The sequence below is a fragment of the Chiloscyllium plagiosum genome, chromosome 11 (genome assembly GCF_004010195.1).
Source record: "Chiloscyllium plagiosum isolate BGI_BamShark_2017 chromosome 11, ASM401019v2, whole genome shotgun sequence".
NCBI lineage: Eukaryota > Metazoa > Chordata > Chondrichthyes > Orectolobiformes > Hemiscylliidae > Chiloscyllium > Chiloscyllium plagiosum.
In genome coordinates, this window is record NC_057720.1 from 68801097 (window position 1) to 68823246 (window position 22150).

A 22150-nucleotide genomic window follows, 5' to 3' on the forward strand; every position below is an offset into this window, starting at 1 on the left:
TCAGTCTTGGTCTTGCTGGTGCATTTGTTCCTCCATTTCTTTATGCTTTTCTTGCATTGTGTCCTATTTTGGCTGAATCCATCAATGAATCTTGCAATGAACCTATGTGGCAAACATAAGAAACTGAAAGGTCCTCACTGCTGTGAATGGGTAGCCTTCTCATCACTCATAAATGCCTGTTTGACATACTCCTCCATTCATGAGACATGAACCACTCTGATAAGGAGGGCTATGGCATGCCTGTATATGGTACTTGTACTTTATTCTGATGAATGTAGCAGCAGTCATATTGCAAAGACATTTGGGAAATTGTAGTGCTGCATGAGTCATGATACCTTTTCTGTGCCACATTGCATATAAGAGCACATTGCAGATTACTTGCACTTTAAAGTGATAGGAAATCAAATTGGTGCCTTGTACAGTCTATGAAAGCCTGCCCTACTTTGTTTTGTGGCCTGCAGGTATCTCCTTTTAAGGTCGCTTGTGATCATTTCCGTTCACAGAGATGATTATATTCAATCTGTAGTGAACAATGACATGGTCAATATCACTTGTGACCAGGGTTTGCATACCCAACAGGTGTATACCGCATGCATTTCACATGCACAGTGATATAGTTGCAAAGGACTGCAAGTAATAATTGACTCAGTGCCTCTTGAATTGACTCCCATCTTTCAGAAGTGAAACTCCTGATTTAAAAAAAAAAGCCTGATTCCTGCCACTCCATGTGCAACTTAGTCATTTTCTGTTTGTATTTTATAGTTAGAATATGGAAGGAAATGCAGGTCACCCTTGGCATCGCAAGTTGCAGGCTCAGCATAGTCAAGGATACCTCTGAACCTACATGTTCCTTTTTCTACTTGGCAACTCTTGCACAGCCCATCACGACATGATCCCACCCACAACCTTGAATTACCACCATACCCTCGACTGAGCCCAATCAATCCCCCTAAGGCTTGCCACTTCACACTTTTGTCCAGCCTACCAAAATGATCCACGGTACTTTTGTTGAGGCCACTGTGGTGGTGCCTGGTGATTGTTGTCACTGACATCTTATCCCTGCCACAGTAGAGGAGCCAAAACCAAAGGACAAAGGTTTAAGATGGGAGGGGAAAGATTTAAAAAGGACCTTGGGTGCAACTTTTTCACATAGGGTGGTGTATATATGGAACGAGCTACCAGATGGAGTGGTAGAGGCAGGTACAATTATAACATTTAAAAGACATTTAGACAGGTACATGGATTGGAATGGTTTAGAGGCATATTGGTCAAACACCAACAAATGGGACTAGTTCAGTTTAGGAAACCTGGTGGACATAGATGAGTTGGGCCAAAGGGCCTGTTCTAGTGCTTTTTATCTTTTTCTGACTCTATTGATAATTAACAACAATTAGTTGTGGATGTGTGTGTATCATGGAATACTTCATCTAAACAGATGTGTGATTTGGAGTTGCTTTCATTTTCGGTTCAATGAATGTTTACAATGATGGAAGAAGAAAACAAACCGTATTTATTGCCATGTATGATGACAATCCAAAGGAATTGACAGAGGCTACCATAAGGGTTTACTGCTGTGAAATTAAAGTAAAATTATGCAACATCAAGTTTTTAAAATGTTGTTTACTGCAGGTTTTGTAGTTTTTACCCAGGCAAAATTCCCAGTGAAAAGACATAGGTTTCTGATTCCTGGCTTTATTGTTAAACCAATATGACCAAATGCAATTTTGCTTGTCTCTGGAGTGATTTGATTTTTCTTTTTGAAATACACAACCTACAAGAGAGAGTCTTGTGATCTCAAGTTAAATTAACATTTTGAATTTTTAAAGTGGAAAAATTAAATAACAAGCAAGAAAATTGTATAGATTGAGACTCGACCTTCAATGTCTACCAGATACTAATTTTTTTATTGCTTTAAATATACAAGTAGTATCATTCCATTTGATGAAATAGATTAAAGTGTAATACAATATTATTAAACAATATTTTTAAAATATTTATTGAATATATAAAACATGGATGAAGGTTGTGTAGCTGTTCAATGATACTCCTGAGCTTGACCAACTGTTGCTAAGGAATTGTAGTTTTCTTTGTACACGCTCTTTCCAGCTAAAATACACCACTAAATTTAGTTCTCACCATTTATAAGGCAAATCTACAAATTCCTGGAAATATATAAAATAGTATCTCTCATGGGGAAAATGGAAAGTTAGATGACCTTGTCCTTGAAAAACAGGGAGGCGTGTCTGAATGTAGTGCAATCCTTTTGGTTGTTGTGTTTGAATAGCTGGTAGTGTATACAAGTTGAGATATGGGTATAAAGCTTATAATAATGTATAAAAGTAAGCTGAAGAAGTAATAATTGGTAGAGATTGTATGTGAATAAAATGGATGGTATCTTCTGCATCATAAGAGATGAGGGTTGCAGTTTGTAGGCAATGGCATTTGAAGATGAATTCACTTGTGTGCCATTGTTGAACCTTGTAGCATCGAATTCAAGTTCTCTGGCAGCTGTGGCTATCTGGTTGCACTGCCTTTGCAAAGCTTTGCTGGAGGATCTCTTTTACGGAGTCATACAGGTTGGAAACAGACCCTTTGGTCCAACCAAACCATGCAAAACATAATCCCAAACTAAACTAGTCTCCACTTGCCTGTTCCTGACCCATATTCCTCCAAGCCTTTCCAATTCATGCCTTTTAAACATTGCAAACCTGCCCATACCCATCAGCTCCTCAGGAAGTTCTTTCCACACACCTTTTGTGCAAAAAATAAAAATTGTCTCTCATGTCTCTTTTAAATCTCATTCCTCCCACCTTACAGATGTGCCCCCTTGTCTTGAAATCCCCAATCCAAGGAAAAGGACACCTACCATTTATCCTATGTACACCCCTCATGACCTTTATAAACCTCAATAAAGTCACCTCTGAACATCCTACGCTCCAGTTTAAAAAAAAGTGCCAGCTTATCTAGCCATCTATACCTGGCAACTTTCTAATAGAACTTTTCTGAACCTCCTCTAGCTTAATAAAATCCTTCCTATAATAGGGTGACTAGAACTAGGCATAGTACTCCCAAAAGAGGCCTCATCAATGCCCTGTACAACCTCATCATGACATCCCAACTCATGTACTCCAAAGGACTGAAAAATGAAGGCATGAGTGCTAAATGTCTTTTTAACCACCTTGTCTTTTTGTGATCTAAACTTCAAAAAAAATATGCACCTAATCCCTTAAGTGCTTCTGTTTTACAACAGTACCCAAAGCCCCACCATTAATTGTATAAGTCTCACCCCTGTTTGTTGTACCAAAATACCTCACATTTATCTGATTTGAACTGCATTTGCCATTTTTCAGCCCATTGACCCATTTGATCAAGAAAACCTTCTTCATTGTCTACTATGCCACCAATTTTCGTGTTGTCCACAAACTTAGTAACCATGCCTTCTGTATGCTCATCAAAATCATTTTTCTAAAATGACAAACAAAAGAGGACCCAGAACTGATCCTTGTGGAACACCATTGATGACAGGTCTCCAGTCCGAAACGCAAGTTCCTATTGTCACTGTCTCCTGCTGTTAAGCCAATTATGTATCCAATTGGCAAGTTCACCCCGAATCCCATGTGACCTAATGTTTCTAATTAGTTTACCATGTCAAACCTTGTCAAAGGCTTTTCTGAAGTCCAAGTAAACTATGTCTATTGCTCTGCCCTCATCAATCTTTTTGGTAGCTTCCTCAAAAAAGCTTAATCAAGTTTGTGAGACATGATTTTCCTTGCACAAAATCATGCTATCTCGAAGCAATTATTGCCTCTCTAAATGTTTATAAATTCTCTCTTACTATGCTAGACTAATACCTGGAATGCATGATTGTCTTTTAGGAAAATTGGACAGGCTAGGCTTGTATCTGCTGGTGTTTAAAAGAATAAGCAATGATTTGTTTTGATACATAAACAATCCTGAGGGCTGGATGTGGAAATTCCCTTTCCACATGTGGGAGAGTCTATAATTGTGGGTTATTGTTTTAAAAATGAAGTGTCACCCATTCAAGATAGATGATTTTTTTTTGTCAGGCATTCATGAATATTTGAAACTCTTCTTGAAGAAGTGGTGGATGCGGAATCTTTGAATATTTTTAAGGCAGAGGTGGAGGAATTATGATAAGCAAGAGGGTGAAAGATTATTGGAGGGTAGGTGAGTGTGTGTAATAATCAGATTGGCCATGATCTTATTGAAAGGTAGAACAGGCTCAGGAGATGGTGTGGTCTCCCCTTTCTTCAAAAGGACAATGATCCCATTACCTTGACCAGATCTCTTGTCACCTCCCACAAGGTGACCAGTGCAACATCCTTGGCCCTTCCATGAAGTTCCATCTGCCTCAATTACACAGTTAACCTGCAAAAAGCATGCATTACAGTGTTGAAGTGCTATCTTGCATTGGAAACAATGGGGCGGAATTAAGAAAACATTATAATCTCAATTTTTAGGAGCCATTGAACATAGCCCAGAAAGGTTCTAAAGTATGTATAGGAACTTGGCGTTAAACAATACAGTTTACCTTTTTTAGCATTAGTAAACTTTTAGCTGCTTCTCCAGCTACATGTGTCCTGTCCAAAGAAACTATCTGAAGCCAAATGATAACATTCTTAAAATGTGAATTAGGTTTACTTTTCCTGACAATTAATTTCCGGTCAGCTCTAAAGAAAACAGCCAATCTCCAATCTCTCTTCATAACTGAAACTCTCCAGTCCAGGCAACATTCTAGTAAATCTCCTCTGCACTCTCACCAATGCTATCACATCCCTCCTATGATATAGATTTCAGAACTGCACAACGTACTCCATCTGTAGATTACCCAAGATTTTATACAGTTTTAGTATAACCCCTCTGCTCTTAAACTCTAAGCATCAGCTAATAAAGGCAAATGTACCATCTGCTTTCTTAATTACCTTATTCACCTGTCCTGATTCCTTAAGGGATTGGTGAACATACACACCAAGGTCCCTCAGGGTCTCCCCATTCATCGTGTGTTTTCCTGCTTTGTTTGCCCTGCCCAAGGGCAGCATCTTGGATGTATCTGGATTTAATTCCATTTGCCGCTGATCAGCCCAATTATATCCTCCTGTAATCTAAGATTGTCCTTCACTTAATTTACCACCCAACCAATTTTTGATTCATTTGCAAACTTACTGTGCAGCCCTCCTACATTCATGCCTAAGTCATTTATATAAACCATAAACAGTGAGGACACTGATACTGACTCCTGTGAGACCCAACTGTGCACAGACGTCTACTCAGAAAAACATCACTCAACAATCATCCTCTTCTTCCTTCCAGTCAGTCAGTTGTGAATCCAATTTGCCAAATTGTTTTGGAAACCCATGGACTCTTACCTTTGTTATCAGTATCCCATGTGTGACCTTATCAAAAGCTTTACTGAGGTCCAAGTAGATCCGCATCAAAAGCATTGCCCTCATCTACACACCTGGTCACCCCTTCAAAAACTTCAATCTTCCTGACCATAGTATGGAATGTGCCATACACAGTGTAGTTCTACTGATTTTTGAAGGCTTTTAGTAACGACTTATTTTTACAATCTACAAATGGTCATTCCACAATCCTGGCTATATCATTATATATAGGAAGCTCCCAATTTACTAACGTCAGATGTGTGAATGATGTGGAGATGCTGATGTTGGACGAGGGTGGACAAGGTCAGAAGTCACACAACACCAGGTTATGGTCCAACAAGTTTATTTGATATCACAAGCTTTCAGAGTGCTGCTCCTTCATCAGATGATCGAACATTCGCATGGTTCGTTGTATGAAAAATGACTATATTATCCTGCATTATGTTCCGACTTGTGTACAAATCAACTTGTAAACTACCTCCAGAATGGAGCCCATTCATAACCCAAGGACTGCCTGTACTGCTATACTCAGCTTCCAGGTGACTCCCTTCTGCCACTATTGTCGAGTCTTGAGAATTTTGTCATTACCTGTTCTATATACATGAAATATATGCCAGCCTTCCTAGATATGTTTTAATGTGTTAATAATAGTAAACAACCTTTCTTTTCCCTGTTGTGTAAATATTAGCTTACCAGTATTTTGAGGTGGTGAAAACATATTTTAATAAGTTTAACCTTTAAATCTTTATTGTTGTTCTAAATGTCCTGTATGCAAACCAGTGGAATCTGAAACAAATTAGAATGTACATTTTAATGACACTGCAGAATCTGTTGTGGCTGGTCAATATTTGGCAAAGTTGTTGCATTATGAGAGGAAGAACAATAATCATATACTTTCTTTCTCATTTGTGTTGTTTAGGTCAACAAAAACAAGGATGTCCATATCCTTGTAGTTGTTACCTTTTTCAGTATTGTTCAAAATAGTTGTTTGTAATTACACAGTTACTGCATGCAATCCTAAATGTAAGAAACAGTTCATAATCTTCACTGTTGTGAACTGGGGGTTTTCATATTTTATTTTTCACGTTAATCCTGAATTATAATTCACATAGATATCTGTAAAAAGAAGCAGATACGTTAATAGCATAAATCCATGCTGTTATCTTGCCTTGATAATGGTAAAATCTGCAACTGTTTTGGTATTCACAAACTGCTACTTGTTCTCATCCTCATTGAAGATAGCTGTTTTACTGCTCTTAGAAACTATTCTGTCCAGAAAGCTGTCAAGGAAGCTATTACTAAATACTAGCTGCTGAAAGAATAGAATTGTTAATCTGGCTGTTCTGTGCCAGTGTGTAGGCTTGCAGTTCAAGTGTCCCCCTCGTTGTTATTTTAGTTTAGATCTCTATTTTAAATGGTTTCGCAATTATATATTGACCCAAATTATGACATTATATCTAATTAACTACTCAATATGACATGAAAATTGTGGCTTAATAACATTTTTAGGTGAACAAACCTGTTTACAGATATTGGTGAGGGAGGTGGGACTGTTTAACATTGCTGTTTGCCTGACCTTTTGAGCTCCCCTTGGATCAAACCATCAACCTCCTCTGTTCCTGCCTCCTGATTAGCATTTAACATTGCAGACCCCAGATATTCTATATGGATCCCAACATGACAGTGAAACCCTGTTTAAGAACTACATTGCACAGGCACCAAATCCTTTAATAATCCCAACTTTTACTGACTACTTTTATTTCTTGAAAATGTTCTGGCTAAAGTATAAACTTGCCAATCCTGTTCAAGCTTAAACTTTGATTTTGTGGCTATAAAAGGAACATAGTGTTAAGTTATTAACTAATTTAAAAACTAGATTTGTTTATTACTTGCGCAGTGAAAGCCAATTATTTTATGATACTTTATCCTGTCAGTGTCTTGCTGGAGTTTTGAAATTGTATATTGCAAAATATACAAAATGTTTTTAAAAATCCAGAATTTCTCATCTTAAATTATTATTATGGTGGAATGGCACCTTTGGAAATTTTCATTAAGTAAAATCCTTTTCTCCTTCCATGTGTAATCTGATTGATTGCAGCTTATAAGAAGTTTCATGGCTTTCAAGTTGAATTTTAACTTCCATTTTGGAGAAGTATATTAGTACAAAATTACTCTTGGACTTCCCAGTTACCCTAACTTCATTGTTTGCAAACACAATATTTTCAGTATGTGTTTTCATTTCAATCTTTTCACTATGATGTGGGTGTAGAATTAAGGCACTTAGCTCATGGAGTTTGCTCCGCCATTTGATCATGGTTGATATATTTCTCAACCTCATTCTCCTGCTTTCTCCCCATAACCCTTAATCCTCTTACTAATCAAGAACCTATCTAACTGTCGTAAATGCATTCAATGACTTGGACTCCTCAGTCCACATTGCCATAGTGTTCCACTGACTCACCACCCTCTGGTTAAATACATTCCTCCTCGTCTCAGTGCTATGCGGTCATCCCTTCACTCTGATGCTAGGCCCTTGGGTCCTAGGCTCTCCTACTAGAGGAAACATCTCCATGTCCACTCTATCCAGGTGCCTCTATATTCTGTAAGTATCAATGAGATCTCCTCTCCTTCTTCTAAACTCCATTGAGCACAGACCCAGAGTTGTCAACTACTGCACCAGGATCATTCTTGTTGAATGTCTTATGGACCCCTACCAAGGTTAGCACATCCTTCCTTAAATACAGGGCCCAAGACTGCTCACAATATTCGAAATGTCATCTGACCAGAGCCTTATATGCCCCTGTAGTACATCTCTGCTCTTGTGTTCATGCCCTCTTGAAATAAAGCTATCATTGCCTTTCTAACTGCAAACTGAACCTGCATATTAACCTTGGAGTCCTGAGCTTGGACTCCCAAGTCCCTTTGTGCTTCAGATTTCTGAAGCCTTTCCCCATTTAGAAATTAAGCTATGCCTCCATTCTTCCTACCAAAGTGCATGACCTCACACTTTCCCACATTGAAGTCAATTTGCCACTTTTTTGCCCACCCTCCTAACCTGTTCAAGTCCTTCTGCAGACCATCTCTCTTTCTCAACACTACCTGAACTTCTACCCACCTTTGTGTCATCTGCAAACAATACATTCAGTTACTTAATCCCGATCCAGAGATTTTTTCTCCAATCTCTGCCTTCTGCTAGTCAGCCAATCCTCTATCAATGCCAGTATCTTTCCCCAAGCACCATGAGCTCTTATGTAGCTGGCTCTTATTTATCAGCCTCCTGTGTGGCATCCTGTCACAGGCCTTCTGGAAATCCAAATAGATCAAGTCCATTGGTCCTCCTTTATCTAACCTGTTTGTTACTTCCTGAAAGAATTCTAACAGATTTATCAGACATGACCTCCCTTTGACAAAGAAAGCTCTGATGACTCAGCCCTATTTTACATGCACTGCCAAGTGTTCTGCAATCTCATCCTTAATAATGGACTGTAAAATCTTACCAATGACTGTGGTCAGGCTAACTGACCTATAATTTTCTGTCTTCTGCTTCCCTCCTCTTAAACAGGAGTGTTAGGTTTGCCATTTTCCAATCATCTGGAAACCTCTCTGGCCATGCTAAATTGTCTACAGTGTTCAGGTATGTGTAGATTATGTGCATTAGTTAGGGGGTAAATATTAGGATAATAGAATAGGGGAATGGGTCTGGGTGGGTTACTGTTGAGGGTCAGTGTGAACTTGTTGGGCTGACCGGCCTGTTTCCACACTGCAGGGATTTTGAATCTATGACTCCAGTGATTCTTGAAAGATCACCACTTATGTCTCCACACTATCTCCTTCAGACTCTGGGGTAGAGTCCATCTGGTCTGGGTGACTTATCCACTTCCATATCTTTCAACTGCTTCAGCACCTTCTCCTTGATGATGGCCACTACGCTCTCCTCTGCCCCTGACTCTCTTGAAGTTTGGTATGCTGGTGTCTTCCACTGTGAAAACTGATGGAAAGTAATCTACTCAGTCCTTCTGCCATTTCTCAGTTCCCTACCACAAGTTGCTCCAAAAACCATCTCACAGGCATTCCATGAATGCCTTTCCTTGAGTTCCATTACCAACCTGATTTTCCCAGCATATTACTGCATATTGAAGTCCCTCATGATTATTGTAATAAGTGCCTTTCTTACATGCCTTTCTTATCTTCTGATTTATACAATAATCTAAAACAAGATAGGTTTCCACACTCTATATGGCTGTACTGATGCATGTTGTTTCATGAAACAATTTTGTGATGTCTCAAGTTGCCATGTTATGGAATTGATTACTTTTAATGGTGATTTTTGTAGAATGGAAGCTTCCTGCTTGGAATTGGCCTTAGAAGGTGAACGGCTATGTAAAACAGGAGACTGTCGAGCTGGGGTGTCATTTTTTGAAGCCGCTGTTCAGGTTGGAACAGAGGACCTGAGAACCCTCAGTGCCATCTACAGTCAGCTTGGAAATGCCTACTTTTACTTGCATGATTATTCAAAAGCACTGGACTACCACCATCATGATTTGACTCTTGCAAGGTAGGCATGCATTTTCCCTTACCTTGAGTCTCCATGTATACAAAACTATCACATTCATTTCAGCTTTTTTCTTGAGGGGAGTTATGTTAAAAACATTCTGCTGGAATTTCATTCCTTATAGTTATGAATATTTTTATGCAAGAATATCAAAATTAATTTTGTTACTTGTAAACCAGTTTCAATGTTTTCTGTATTTTAATTTTATTTGTGATTTTTTTAACGACAGTTCAAACAGTATTTCAATAGATTCCACTTTTAAGATATTGCTGTGAACCATTAAACATTTGCTCTACCCCACTCTTTCAACTTAAATTTAGTTTCCTTTTTGACTATTGGTGGAAACCAAGGTAAACACTAAAACATCCAACATTTTACAAGATGAGCTTTTAATTCTCCAGATTCATCTGCATACCTACTTTCCGTTTTTCCACCTGAACCCTGTAGGCAAGTGGAATTTTTTGCAGTAAGAGACTGCTGCCAGAAACCTAAAGGACCTTTCAAGGTAGCTGGTTCAGTGGGGGAAAATGATTGCAGTTGATGGGTTGGGAATGGCAAGGAAAGAATAGGGCTGAGGTGCCCCAAGGTTTTCATAGGGGGTGAGGCTTGGAAGACTACACCTGTTCGCTCCCATAGAAAGAACAATTAAAATTACTTGGTGTACTAGGCTGACTTTAGTTTTGAAGTTGGCCTGGCAAGATACCCTCAATGTTTTCCTTGCGTAGACATGGAGTTAAAACGTTACTTGAGCCCTGTTGATACCATTAGAGCCCGAGCCACCTAGTTTAAAGTGTGATTGTGCCTTTAAATAGATATTCTGCTTGAAAGATATGCTTAAAAAAAATCTTTGTTAGTGGAACAGGTAAGTTACTGCTCTAATTTTACCTGCACCCGGTTTCCACCAAAAGGGGAGATTTAAGATCATGCTTTTTATCTGATGCATAATGCGATTTATGTTTAAGTTAACATTTTAATGACTGCTCAGCTTAGAAAACTGAGTCAATATTGTGCTGTAAACTTAAACTGTATGAAACTCAGCATAACCTATCTAAGTTTCAAGTTTTGAATCTTCTATTGCTGAAGTGAAATAAACATGAAATGGCAATTGCAATGTTTTTGGAAGCCTATGTTGTTTTTCCACATAAGCTATTCTTGTTTCAGTTTTATGATCTAAATGAGCCATTTTGTCCAAAATACTAAATTATAAATGGATATATTTAGCCTGTCAACATATGAAAAGAGAAGAAATTGCCCAAAACTTCAGCCTTTATTTCAATCCAGTTGAATTCCAAAGACCTGCTAATACATACAGTATTGCAGAACCCAATGTTATTTAGTTTGGGCAAGGACACTTAAGCAGGAAGAACAGAAAAGGATATCAAATGTGTTTAAAGAACTGCATCAGTTCCACATTGAAAATTGATTAATGTTAGTTACAGATTTATTAAATATTACATGCTGACAAAAATCAAACGTACATGTAGAACAAAGGGAATAGTTAGTACAGATGGATTTAGAAAGCATAAAGGAGTATCAATATCAAAGGATTTGATGCAGAAAACTTAGCTTCTTTTTGTTTTAAATTACCATTTGCTTAATTTTTCAGAACAATTGGTGATCGACTGGGAGAAGCTAAAGCTAGTGGTAACCTTGGCAATACTTTCAAGGTTTTAGGACACTTCGATGAAGCAGTTGTTTGCTGTCAAAGACATCTAGACATTTCCAGGGAACTCTGTGATAAGGTAATAGTTTGGAAGAATTCATTGTGCATGGTAGTAGTTCACTTGCTAACCTTTTTTTTCTGTGCTTTTGTGATCAATTGCTTTAGCATATTCCATAATATTATTTTGTTAATGATGTGTGGGCCCTGATTATTCAGCAGGGTCAGTTAGCTTGGTTGACTAGATGGCTGATTTGCAACACAGAATGATGCCAACAATGTGAGTTAAATTCTCTGCACTGGCTTAGATTACTGTGAAGGATTCTCCTTCTCAACCCCTCCTCTTGACTTTAGTATCTTGAATGTATTCGATTATTCAGTTAGATTATGGCTGATCTGTATTTTAACTTCACACAGTACTCTTGACTTGTACTACTATAATCTTTATCTCACATAGATCTGTTAATCTCAATTGCTTTGTCGAGAAGAGCTCCAGATTTCTACTATCCTTAATATAAATGAGAACACCTTGACATCATCCCATCCTAGCTCTAATTTTAGGACCATGATCTTTATTCTGGATTCTCCATCAGAAGAGAGAGAGAGACCCTGTATCTGCTATATGAACAATCCAGTTAGATCACCCTTTCAATACTCAAGCAATAATTTATGCAACATGCCCTTGACTAAACCTTTTTAGTGCCGGTATAATTTTGGTTGAATAGTGAGATATTTCTGAGGTCATTATATTTTTGTTGAGGTGCGCCCAAAATCAGATTTCAGTGCTCTACATAGTACTGATTCAAAATGTTGTACAACTGTAATGTAACTCCTAGCTACCTTCAGATAAAGGCCAACATTTTATTAGATTGTTGATTTATTTTTGTACTTGTACACTATCTTTTAGCATTCCATATTTTTACCTCCAGCTTCTTTTTAGAAGTTCTTAACTCTTGTGATCCAGAAAATAGTCTGACCTAACTTTCTAGGGTGTAAAGTGGATACGAAAATGTGTTGCTGGAAAAGCGCAGCAGGTCAGGCAGCATCCAAGGAACAGGAGAATCGACGTTTCGGGCATAAGCCCTTCTTCAGGCTTATGCCCGAAACGTCGATTCTCCTGTTCCTTGGATGCTGCCTGACCTGCTGCGCTTTTCCAGCAACACATTTTCAGCTCTGATCTCCAGCATCTGCAGTCCTCACTTGCCCCTGTAAAGTGGATAACCATACCTTCTGTTGCGCATACAGTAGAAACTCGTTTATCCGAATACCAATTATCCGAAAATCGGATTATCCGAACGGAATCTGACGGTCCTGTGAAACTATTGCAACAAAGTGGTGTTACTGATAATGGTGTTGCCATCACATCTTTTGTTGGCAGCATAGGGTAAATGAGGGTTACCTGAACTGAAGAAGATCTGCAAATGTTGCATAAAAGCGGTGTTACTGACACTGCTGCAAAAATCTCAGCCAGTCAATTGTACAAGTGTTAACATAATTTTAACCAACAATGGTGCAAAGATCGGGTCTTTAGTTTAACTGAGGAAAACAGGGGAGTACTCGCACAAAAAATGATGTGCAAGCGTCGCAGCAAATAAGGTGTTAATGACACTGGTCCAACAATTTTAGTCCATCAATTGTTGCAGTATTGAAAGAATTTTAACACATGAAAATGACTGACATGCTGAAGGATTTTAAAATACATGACAAAGTCAGTGGTGTCTTCATTCCCTCTACAACTTTTTTTCTGAGTTCGTATCTGGTGTAACTGATCGAGTTTGTTGTATGTACTTACCATCTCTGTGAAGAGAAAGCACACCACGGTGACAATTGAACAGAAAAATGAGATTTTACAGTGCCTAGACCGTGGTGAGAATTGCACAGAAGTACAACATTGGAATAGCGACAGTGTCTGACATCAAGAAAGCAAGACCAGCGATTGAGAAATTCATCAGCCTAAGTGACACTGCAAATGCTCTAAAAAGAAAATCCATGAAAGCAGCAAAGGATGAGCAAATTGTTCAAGCTGTATTTTTGTGGTTTCCACAGCAGCATGAAAAGGGAATTCTCGTATCTGGCCTGATGATACTGGAAAAAGCTGCCAGTTTCCATGAATTTCTCCACACCGGTGAGTCTGATCACAGTGTATCATTGGGCTGGTTACAGCGCTTCAAACATCGTCACAGTATTAGGCAGCTCAGCGTTCTGGGAGAGCAGAAGTCTGTGGATGACAGCACCGTGGAAGATGACAGACTGAAACTGCAATCCATCATTCATGAAGGAAAGTATGAACCTGAGCAATTATACAATGCAGATGAACGTGATTGTTCTGGCATGCACTGCCAGATAAAACACTTAGGTCCACCGTGGAAAATCAGGTGTCAGGAATAAAGTGCAGAAGGATTGACTCACTATTTTCCCCTGTGTCAATGACACCGGCACTCATAAATTACAGCTTGTCTGCATTGGGCGATATGCTAATCCTCGTTGCTTTACAAACTGTGACTAGAACTCGTTTCCCATGAGGTACAGAGCACATAATAAGCATGGATGACATATCCACTTTTCTCAACCTGGTTCCATGAAGATTTTGTACACGCTGTCAGGTCACATTTGGCAAGCAAAGGACTCTACCAATGCACCCTTCTGCTTGTTGACAATGTGAAAGTCAGCCAGTTATATTCAGCAGACTGAGCTACCAAGTGTTTGTTTTTACCACCCAACACCACTTCAAGATTACAGATCAGGGAATCATTGCAATTATGAAAAAATATTACCGCCATGACATGTTGCGTGCCGTCCTGGATGAAGACAATGCTGACAAAGGACTGCAAGAAATCATTAAGGGAATCACAGTCAAGGACACTCTGTTCATGATTGTTGAATCTTGGGACTGCATCATGCCATCGACAATTGCAGACTGTTGGTCCAATAGCTCGCATATTGGGAGCCATGCCAGTGAAGTGGACACCCATCCAGAGCAAAGCAAAACCACTGACATCACTGAAAACTGCAGACAGCTGGGTTTAGAAGACTTTGCAGAAACAGAGATTGATGCTTGGGTGAACTGTGACAAAGAAATTGGAACAGAGACACTCACCGATGATCAAATAGTCAACGTAGTCACAGCGGAACAGCAGGAATGTATGAATGGTGTGGATAGCAAGGAAAGTCTGATACTGGCAGCACCTCCAGAACCCATTAATGAAGCTATTGACAGTTTGTGACTTTTCATGGAGTGGTACGAAGCACAAGATGGAGTTGATGCCTTTAAACTGATGCATCTTTGTCAAATGTTACTGTTCGCTACAAAAAAAAGAGACAGCACTTCCTCAAGCAATAGCAGCTGGATAATTTCTTCGGAAATACTAACCAACCTCCACTTTGATGAATTCCTTTTTATTGTACAGGTTCAGAAAAAGTGATCTGAGTTGTAAAATGTCATTAATTTTTAAGCGATATGCAGTGTTTGTACAGATTTTTAGTGATCAAATGAAATAAAAATTCTGTTTTAACACAATTATGGGCAGTGCAGCTTCCTTTGTTTAACGTCAAATCACTTTACCTTATAATCAATTATCCGAATGAAAACCTGCCCGCCAAGGACTTCGGAAGATCGAGGTTCCCCTGTAGTGAGTGGGAAAAACAATGACTGTCCTTTTGCAACTTTATGCCTTTTTAACTTACTGTAAGTAATTATGCAGTAATTAGTATCACGTTAGTGCCTTTAGCAAACTTAGATATCTGGTTCTCTATTACTCCATTTATATAATTTTATAAATTGAATGGAAAGTTGAAAATAAGAAGGAGGAGGAGGAGGCAATTCAGCTTCTCGAGCCTGCTCTGTAATTCAATATGATCAGGGCCAATAACTTGGCCTCAACTTCACTTTCCTGTCTGCTTTTCATAACCCTTCAACCCATTACTATTTTAAAAAACATACATTTGTTCAGTGTCCTGGCATCCATTGCACTCAGGGTTAGAAAATTCCAAGATTAATTCCTTCTTGTCTCTGTTTTAAATCTGCCATTCTCTCTCCTTGTGTAAATATACTATACCTATATCCTTATCTTGTCTTTCTAGATTGCCTCGACAAGGGAAACACATTCTTGGGAAGCCCACTATTTGCACCTTGCCAATTTGAGCAGGATTTGGATTAATTTATTTAATGGACAACAAATTCTGCTTACTATCTGTCTCATACTGCTTAACCAATAAGTATATCTCTGCACTTTTACTGTCAGTGTAACAAAGTCCTGGAACTCCCTCCCCAGTAGCACTGTGGATATACAGACATCACAAAGACTACAGATGAAGAAGGGGCTCATAGTGACATTCTTGTACATATTTAGGATTGGGAATGCTTGTCTTTCGATATGTCCAGATTCCATGAATAAATAAACAAAACTTATTTGCCAAGTAAATAAATTTCTCGCTATTCCATGTGCACTCATTTTTTGTTGACAGCTACTTAATGTAGTTTTCTGATATTCATTTGAATGCAAAATCTAATGGAAGTACTGTTATGATCCCACCTTTTGCTAATACTGGCTAGATCAGATCCTGAAATGAAACCTGGGAGGTTGCTAGGTAATTGAGTTTTAATTTTACAATTAGCTCGTCAGTCATTGAGCATACTATATATGAGGCTGCTGATGTTCTTAATAAGGAAATGTAAGCTTATTATACAGAAAAAAAATTATGGGATGAATTTTCACAATCTCTGAGGTAGGGACACCACAAGACCCTTGCCAACAGTTCTGCACGTCTGTTTTGTTTTTTGCCGAAGTGGATAACTTCACATTTTCACATGTGCCATTTGATGTCCATTAAATAAATTAATCCAAATCCTACTGAAACTGCTTTACATCTTCCTTTCAATGCACGTTCACACTTAGCTTTGTATCATTCTCAAATTTGGAAATGTTACATTTGGTCTCCATCTCCAAGTCATTGATAATATAAACAGCTGGGGCCCACGTATTGATCCTTGCAGTACATTACCAGTCTGAGCATACCAATTGAGAATAACCTATTTATTCCTACTCTGTGTTTTAAGTCTGTTAGCTAAATACAGTTCATTATATCCTATTCCATATATTTTGATTTTCTAACCAGCCTGCTATGGAGGACTTTATCAAAAGCTTTCTGAAAATGTAGCTGTGCCACATCCATCGGCCTCCCTTTGTAAACTCCAACAGGTTTGTCAAATGTGATTTCCCATTCACAAATCCTTGCTGATGGTGCCTAATCAGATCATTATCATTCAGGTGTCCAATTAATCCCATTCTTTGTAATAGATTCTAATGTTCTCCCTACTCTTAAGTAAAAACTTAAGAAGTTAAGAGGTCAATAATTCCTGTTTTTTTTGTCTCTCGCTCCCTTCTTAAATAGTGGGATGACATTTAGCATTTTCTAATCCAGCATTATTTCACAATCTATAAAAATTTGGAACATAACTACCGATGATGTTCGGTACTCTGGGATGTAGACTATACAGTCCTTGGGATTTACCAACTTTCAGCCTCATTTAATTTCTTATTACAATCTTCTCAAGGCTGATTTACTTCAAATCTTTTAGCCACCTGATCTCTGGGAAATTTCTTGTATATTCCTAAGTGAAAATGAGACAAAAAAAAAATCATTTTGGTTCTCTCATTTCTCTATTACACTCTATACATTTTCCTGGCTCTGTAATGGGGACACACACATTTTGGCCAAATGTTTCCTTTCTCCATACCTATAGAGACTTTTACAGTCCATTGACATTACTGTAGCTTTTCTAAGAAATCATAAAATTTGAAAATAAAACCACTAACTTGTTTGGTTGAATGGTAACTGTGTTAGAATTTTAAGAAATGATTTGCACGGTAGACTTTTATTAATCTTTTGAGTAATTCGTTTTCTTCATACAATTTTTATTTTGACTGTGTTTATAAAAACAGGTGGGTGAAGCAAGAGCACTTTACAACCTTGGTAATGCATACCATGCTAAAGGCAAAAGTCTAGTTTGTGCAGAAACTCAGAATCCAGGTGACTTTCCAGAAGAGGTGATTGTGGTTTTACAAAAAGCTTCAGACTACTATGAGTGAGTAGTTTCTTTCAATAAAATATGATACATTAAAATAGTAAAAGAAACCATTTGGTCTATTGTTGCGTGCCAGTTTTCTGAGTGAGTTATTTGTTTATCGAAATGTGCCTGCCACCTTAAAAGCTGTGATGGATTTTGTTTCCGATCTTTGGCAGTAGTTCAAATCTTTTTTTGCTAAACTACCACTTCAGAAATTCATATTCCTTGTGCATCCCCTCTTACTAAGGAAAGTATTTTTGTATAGAAATCAGCATTTTTTTTTTGTCTAGCATAATATCTTGCTTAAGAAGAGGAACAAAGTAACTGGGACAATAAATATATTAGGCTACTGAATAAACTTGAACATGAAAGACTGCTTGATGGCTAACCTTTGGTTTAGTGAGCATGATGAGCTTGTTTGTTATTTGTTCTTTCTGAAAAAATATAAGAGCTAGGATCAGGAATTCAGCCCCTTGAATCTGCTTTGCCCTTCAATCTGACCACGATTGATCACATCTCAGCCTCTCCTCCACTTTGCTGCCACTCCCAATAATCTATCAACCCATAAATAATTACAACTATATCTATTATCTCCTCCTTAAATTTACTCAGTTTGCTGGCAGGCAGGAAAGTGGTTTGAAGTGTGTATACTTCAATGCCAGGTGCATGGGTTGGTACCTGGGACTTTGATGTTGTAGCCATTTCGAAGACATGGATAGAGCAGGGACAGGAATGGTTATTGCAGATTCCGGGGTTTAGATGTTTCAGTAAGATCAGGGAAGGTGATAAAAGAAGGGGAGGTGTGGCATTGTTAGTCAAGGACAGTATTACGGTACCAGAAATAACTTTTGATGAGGACTCATCTACTGAGGTAGCATGGGTTGAGGTTAGAAACAGGAAAGGAGAGGTCGCAGTATTGGGAGTTTTTTACAGGCCTCTAAAAGGTTCCAGAGATGTAGAGGAAAGCCTTGCAAAGATGATTCTGGATAGGAGTGAAAGTAACAGGGTAGTTGTTATAGGGTCTTTAACTTTCCAAATATTAACAGGAAACACTATAGTTTGAGTACTTTAGATGGGTCAGTTTTTGTCCAATGTGTACTGGAGGGTTTCCTAACACAGTATGTAGATAGGCCAACAAGAGGCGAGGCCACATTGGATTTGGTACTGGGTAATGAACCAGGCCAGGTGTTAAATTTAGAGGTAGCTGAGCACTTTGGTGATAGTGATCACAATTCAGTTACGTTTACTTTAGTCATGGAAAGTGATGGGAATATACTGCAAGGCAAGAGTTACAGCTGGGGGCAAGGCAATTATGATGCAATTAGGTAAGATTTATGAGCATAGGTTGAGGAAGGAAAGTGAAGAGGATGGGTACAATTGAAATATGAAGCTTGTTAAAGGAACAGCTGCTGTGTGTCCTTGATAAGAATGTACCTGTCAGGCAGGGAGGAAGTGGTTGAGCGAGGGAACCGTGGTTTACTAAAGAAAGTTGAATCTCTTGTCATGAGGAAGAAGGAGACTTATGTAAAGATGAGATGTGAAATCTCAGTTAGGATGCTTGAGATTTACAGGTTAGCCAGTCTGGACCTAAAGAGAGAGCTAAGGAGAGCCAGGAGGGGACATGAGAAGTCATTGGCAGGTAGAATCAAGAACAACCTTGAAGCTTTCTATAGGTATGTCAGGAATAAAAGAATGACCAGGGTAAGATTAGGGCCAATCAAGGACAGTAGTGGGAAGTTGTGCATGGAGTACAAAGAGATAGGAGAGACGCTAAATGAATATTTTTCATCATTATTCACACTGGAAAAAGACAATGTTGTCGAGGAGAATACTGAGATGTACTGGCTATTAGATTTGCTGGGATTGAGGTTCATAAGGAAGAAAGAGGTGTAGGCAATTCTGGAAAGTGTGCTGGATGGGATTTATCCTAAGATTCTCTGGGAAGCTAGTGCCTTTGGCTTTGATCTTTATGTTGTCATTGTCTGTAGGAATAGTGCCAAAAGACTGGAGGATAGCAAATGTTGTCCCCTTGCTCAAGAAGGGGAGTAGAGACAGCTCTGGTAATGATAGACCAGTGAGCCTTCCTTCGGTTGTAGGTAAAGTTTTTGAAAGGGTTATAAGAGAGGATTTATAATCATCTCGAAAGGAGTAATTTGATTAGGGATAGTCAACACTGTTTTGTGAAGGGTAGGTCGTGCCTCACAAACCTTATTGAGTTCTTTGCGAAGGTGACCAACAGGTAGATGAGGGTAAAGCAGTTGATGTGGTATATATGGATTTTAATAAAGCGTTTGATAAGGTTCCCCATTGAAGAAAATACAGAGGCATGGGACTGAGGGTGATTTAGCGGTTTGGATCAGAAATTAGTGAGCTGTAAGAAGACAGAGTGTGGTGGTTGATGGGAAATGTTCATGCTGGAATTCAGTTACTAGTGTGGTGCTGCAAGGATCTGTTTTGGGTCACTGCTGTTTGTCATTTTTATAAATGACCTGGATGAGAGCGTAGAAGGATAGGTTAGTAAATTTGTGGATGAATCTAAAGTTGGTGGAATTGTGGACAGTGTAGAAGGATGTTGCAGGTTACACAGGGACATAGATAAGCTGCAGAGCTGGGCTGGGAGGTGGCAAATAGAGTTTAATGTAGAAATGTGTGAGGTCATTCACTTTGGAAGGAATAACAGGAATACAGAATACTGGGTGAATGGTAAGATTCTTGGTAGTGTGGATGAGCAGAGAGATCTCAGTGTCCATGTGCATAGATCCCTGTAAGTTGCCACCCAGGTTGATAGGGTTGTTAAGAAGGCGAACAGTGTGTTAGCTTTTATTGGTATAGGGATTGAGTTTAGGAGCCATGAGGTCATGTTGCAGTTGTACAAAACTCTGGTGCAGCAGCACCTAGAGCATTGCATACAGTTCTGGTCGCTGCATTACAGGAAGGATGTGGAAGCAATGGAAAGAATGCAGAGGAAAATTACCAGGATGTTGCCTGGTATGGAGAGAAGGCCTTATGAAGAAAGGCCGAGAGACTTGAGCCTGTTTTCGCTGGCGAGAAGAAGGTTACGAGGTGACTTTATAGAGGCATTCAGGATGATCAGAGGATTAGATAGGTTGGATAGTGAGAGCCTTTGTCTTTGGTTGGTGATGGCTAGCACGATGGGACATAGCTTTAAATTGAGGGGTGATAGTTATAGGACAGATGTCAGAGGTAGGTTCTTTACTCAGACTAGTAAGGAAGTGGAATGCCCTGCCTGCTATAGTAGTGGGCATGTCAATATTAAGGGCATTTAAATGGCTGCTGGATAAACATATGGATGATAATGGAATAGTGTAGGTTAGATGAGCTTTAGATTGGTTTCACAGGTCGGTGCAACATCAAGGGCCGAAGGACCTGTACTGCGCTGTACTGTCCTATGTTCGATGACCTGGCATTTTGTACTCCGGGGTAGTGAATTCCACAGATTCATTACCCTTTGAGAGCATTAATTTCTCCTCTGATTTAAATCTGCTGCTCAATGCTAAAACTATGACCTCTCACTCTAGATTGTCTGATGAGAAGAAACTTCCTTTCTATGTCTACTTAGTCAATCCCCTTTACTCAATAGCATCTTGTATACCTCAATTTGATCTCAAGTCATTCTTCTAAACTCTAGAGAATACAAGTCTAACCTGCTCACTCTCTCAAGACAAACCACTCATCTCTGGAATCAATCTAGTGAATCCCCTCTGAGTCCCTACTTGTGTAAGGGGACCAAAACTGTCATTACACATACAGTCTCACAAATGCTTTGGACAGTTGCAGCAACACTTTTTTCTACTTTTCTACTTTATTCTTTTAGCAATAAATGCTAAAATTCAGTTGCCTCCCTTATTACCTGCTGTACCTGTAATTCATGCACTACAGCAACCAGATACCTCTGCACAAAAGCACTCTGAAGTTTCCATTTTAGAACAGTCATACCGGACTCTAAATGTCAACATATATTTTCTCTCCAGGGATGCTGCCAGACCTGCTGAATTTCTAGTATTGTCTGTGTTTGTTTCTGAATTCCAGCATTGGCAGTATTTATGCTTTTTAATCAAACTTGTTTGTGAACTCAGTTTGTCACATAGATACTGTGGAAGTGTAACCCCCGACCAGGGACAATGTCTTAGGAGGCAGGCAGGAATCAGACATGTGGCAGACTTTATTCAAGCAACATGGTGCAATACCTTAGGAGGGATGACAGTGGCAATGGTGCAATACCTTAGCAGGGATGACAGTGGAGGAACAATGGCGAATATTTCTGGGTATAATGCAGAAGATGCAGGATCAGTTCATTCCAAAAAGGGAGAAAGACCCTAGGAGGAGGCATGGGTGGCCGTGGCTGACGAGGGAAGTTAAGAAACATATAAAGTTAAAAGAGAAAAAGTATAACATAGCAAAGATAAGTGGGAAAATGGAGGATTGGGAAGCTTTTAAAGAACAAC

The 22150-nt window shown here is 39.0% G+C and overlaps 1 protein-coding gene across 3 annotated transcripts in view; it reads left to right on the forward strand.

Moving 5' to 3' along the window:
* The window catches only part of LOC122554538 (G-protein-signaling modulator 2-like), a 69076-nt gene that overhangs the window by 18796 nt on the left and 28130 nt on the right, over nucleotides 1–22150 (forward strand). For 2 of the 3 annotated variants that reach the window (XM_043699722.1, XM_043699723.1), the window contains 3 exons: nucleotides 9739–9960; nucleotides 11564–11699; nucleotides 17560–17702. In XM_043699722.1, coding sequence (XP_043555657.1) covers nucleotides 9739–9960; nucleotides 11564–11699; nucleotides 17560–17702 — 501 coding nt within the window. Of the gene's footprint in view, nucleotides 1–9019; nucleotides 9040–9738; nucleotides 9961–11563; nucleotides 11700–17559; nucleotides 17703–22150 lie in introns of those variants that run through there. The other variant, XM_043699725.1, reaches the window with a different exon arrangement.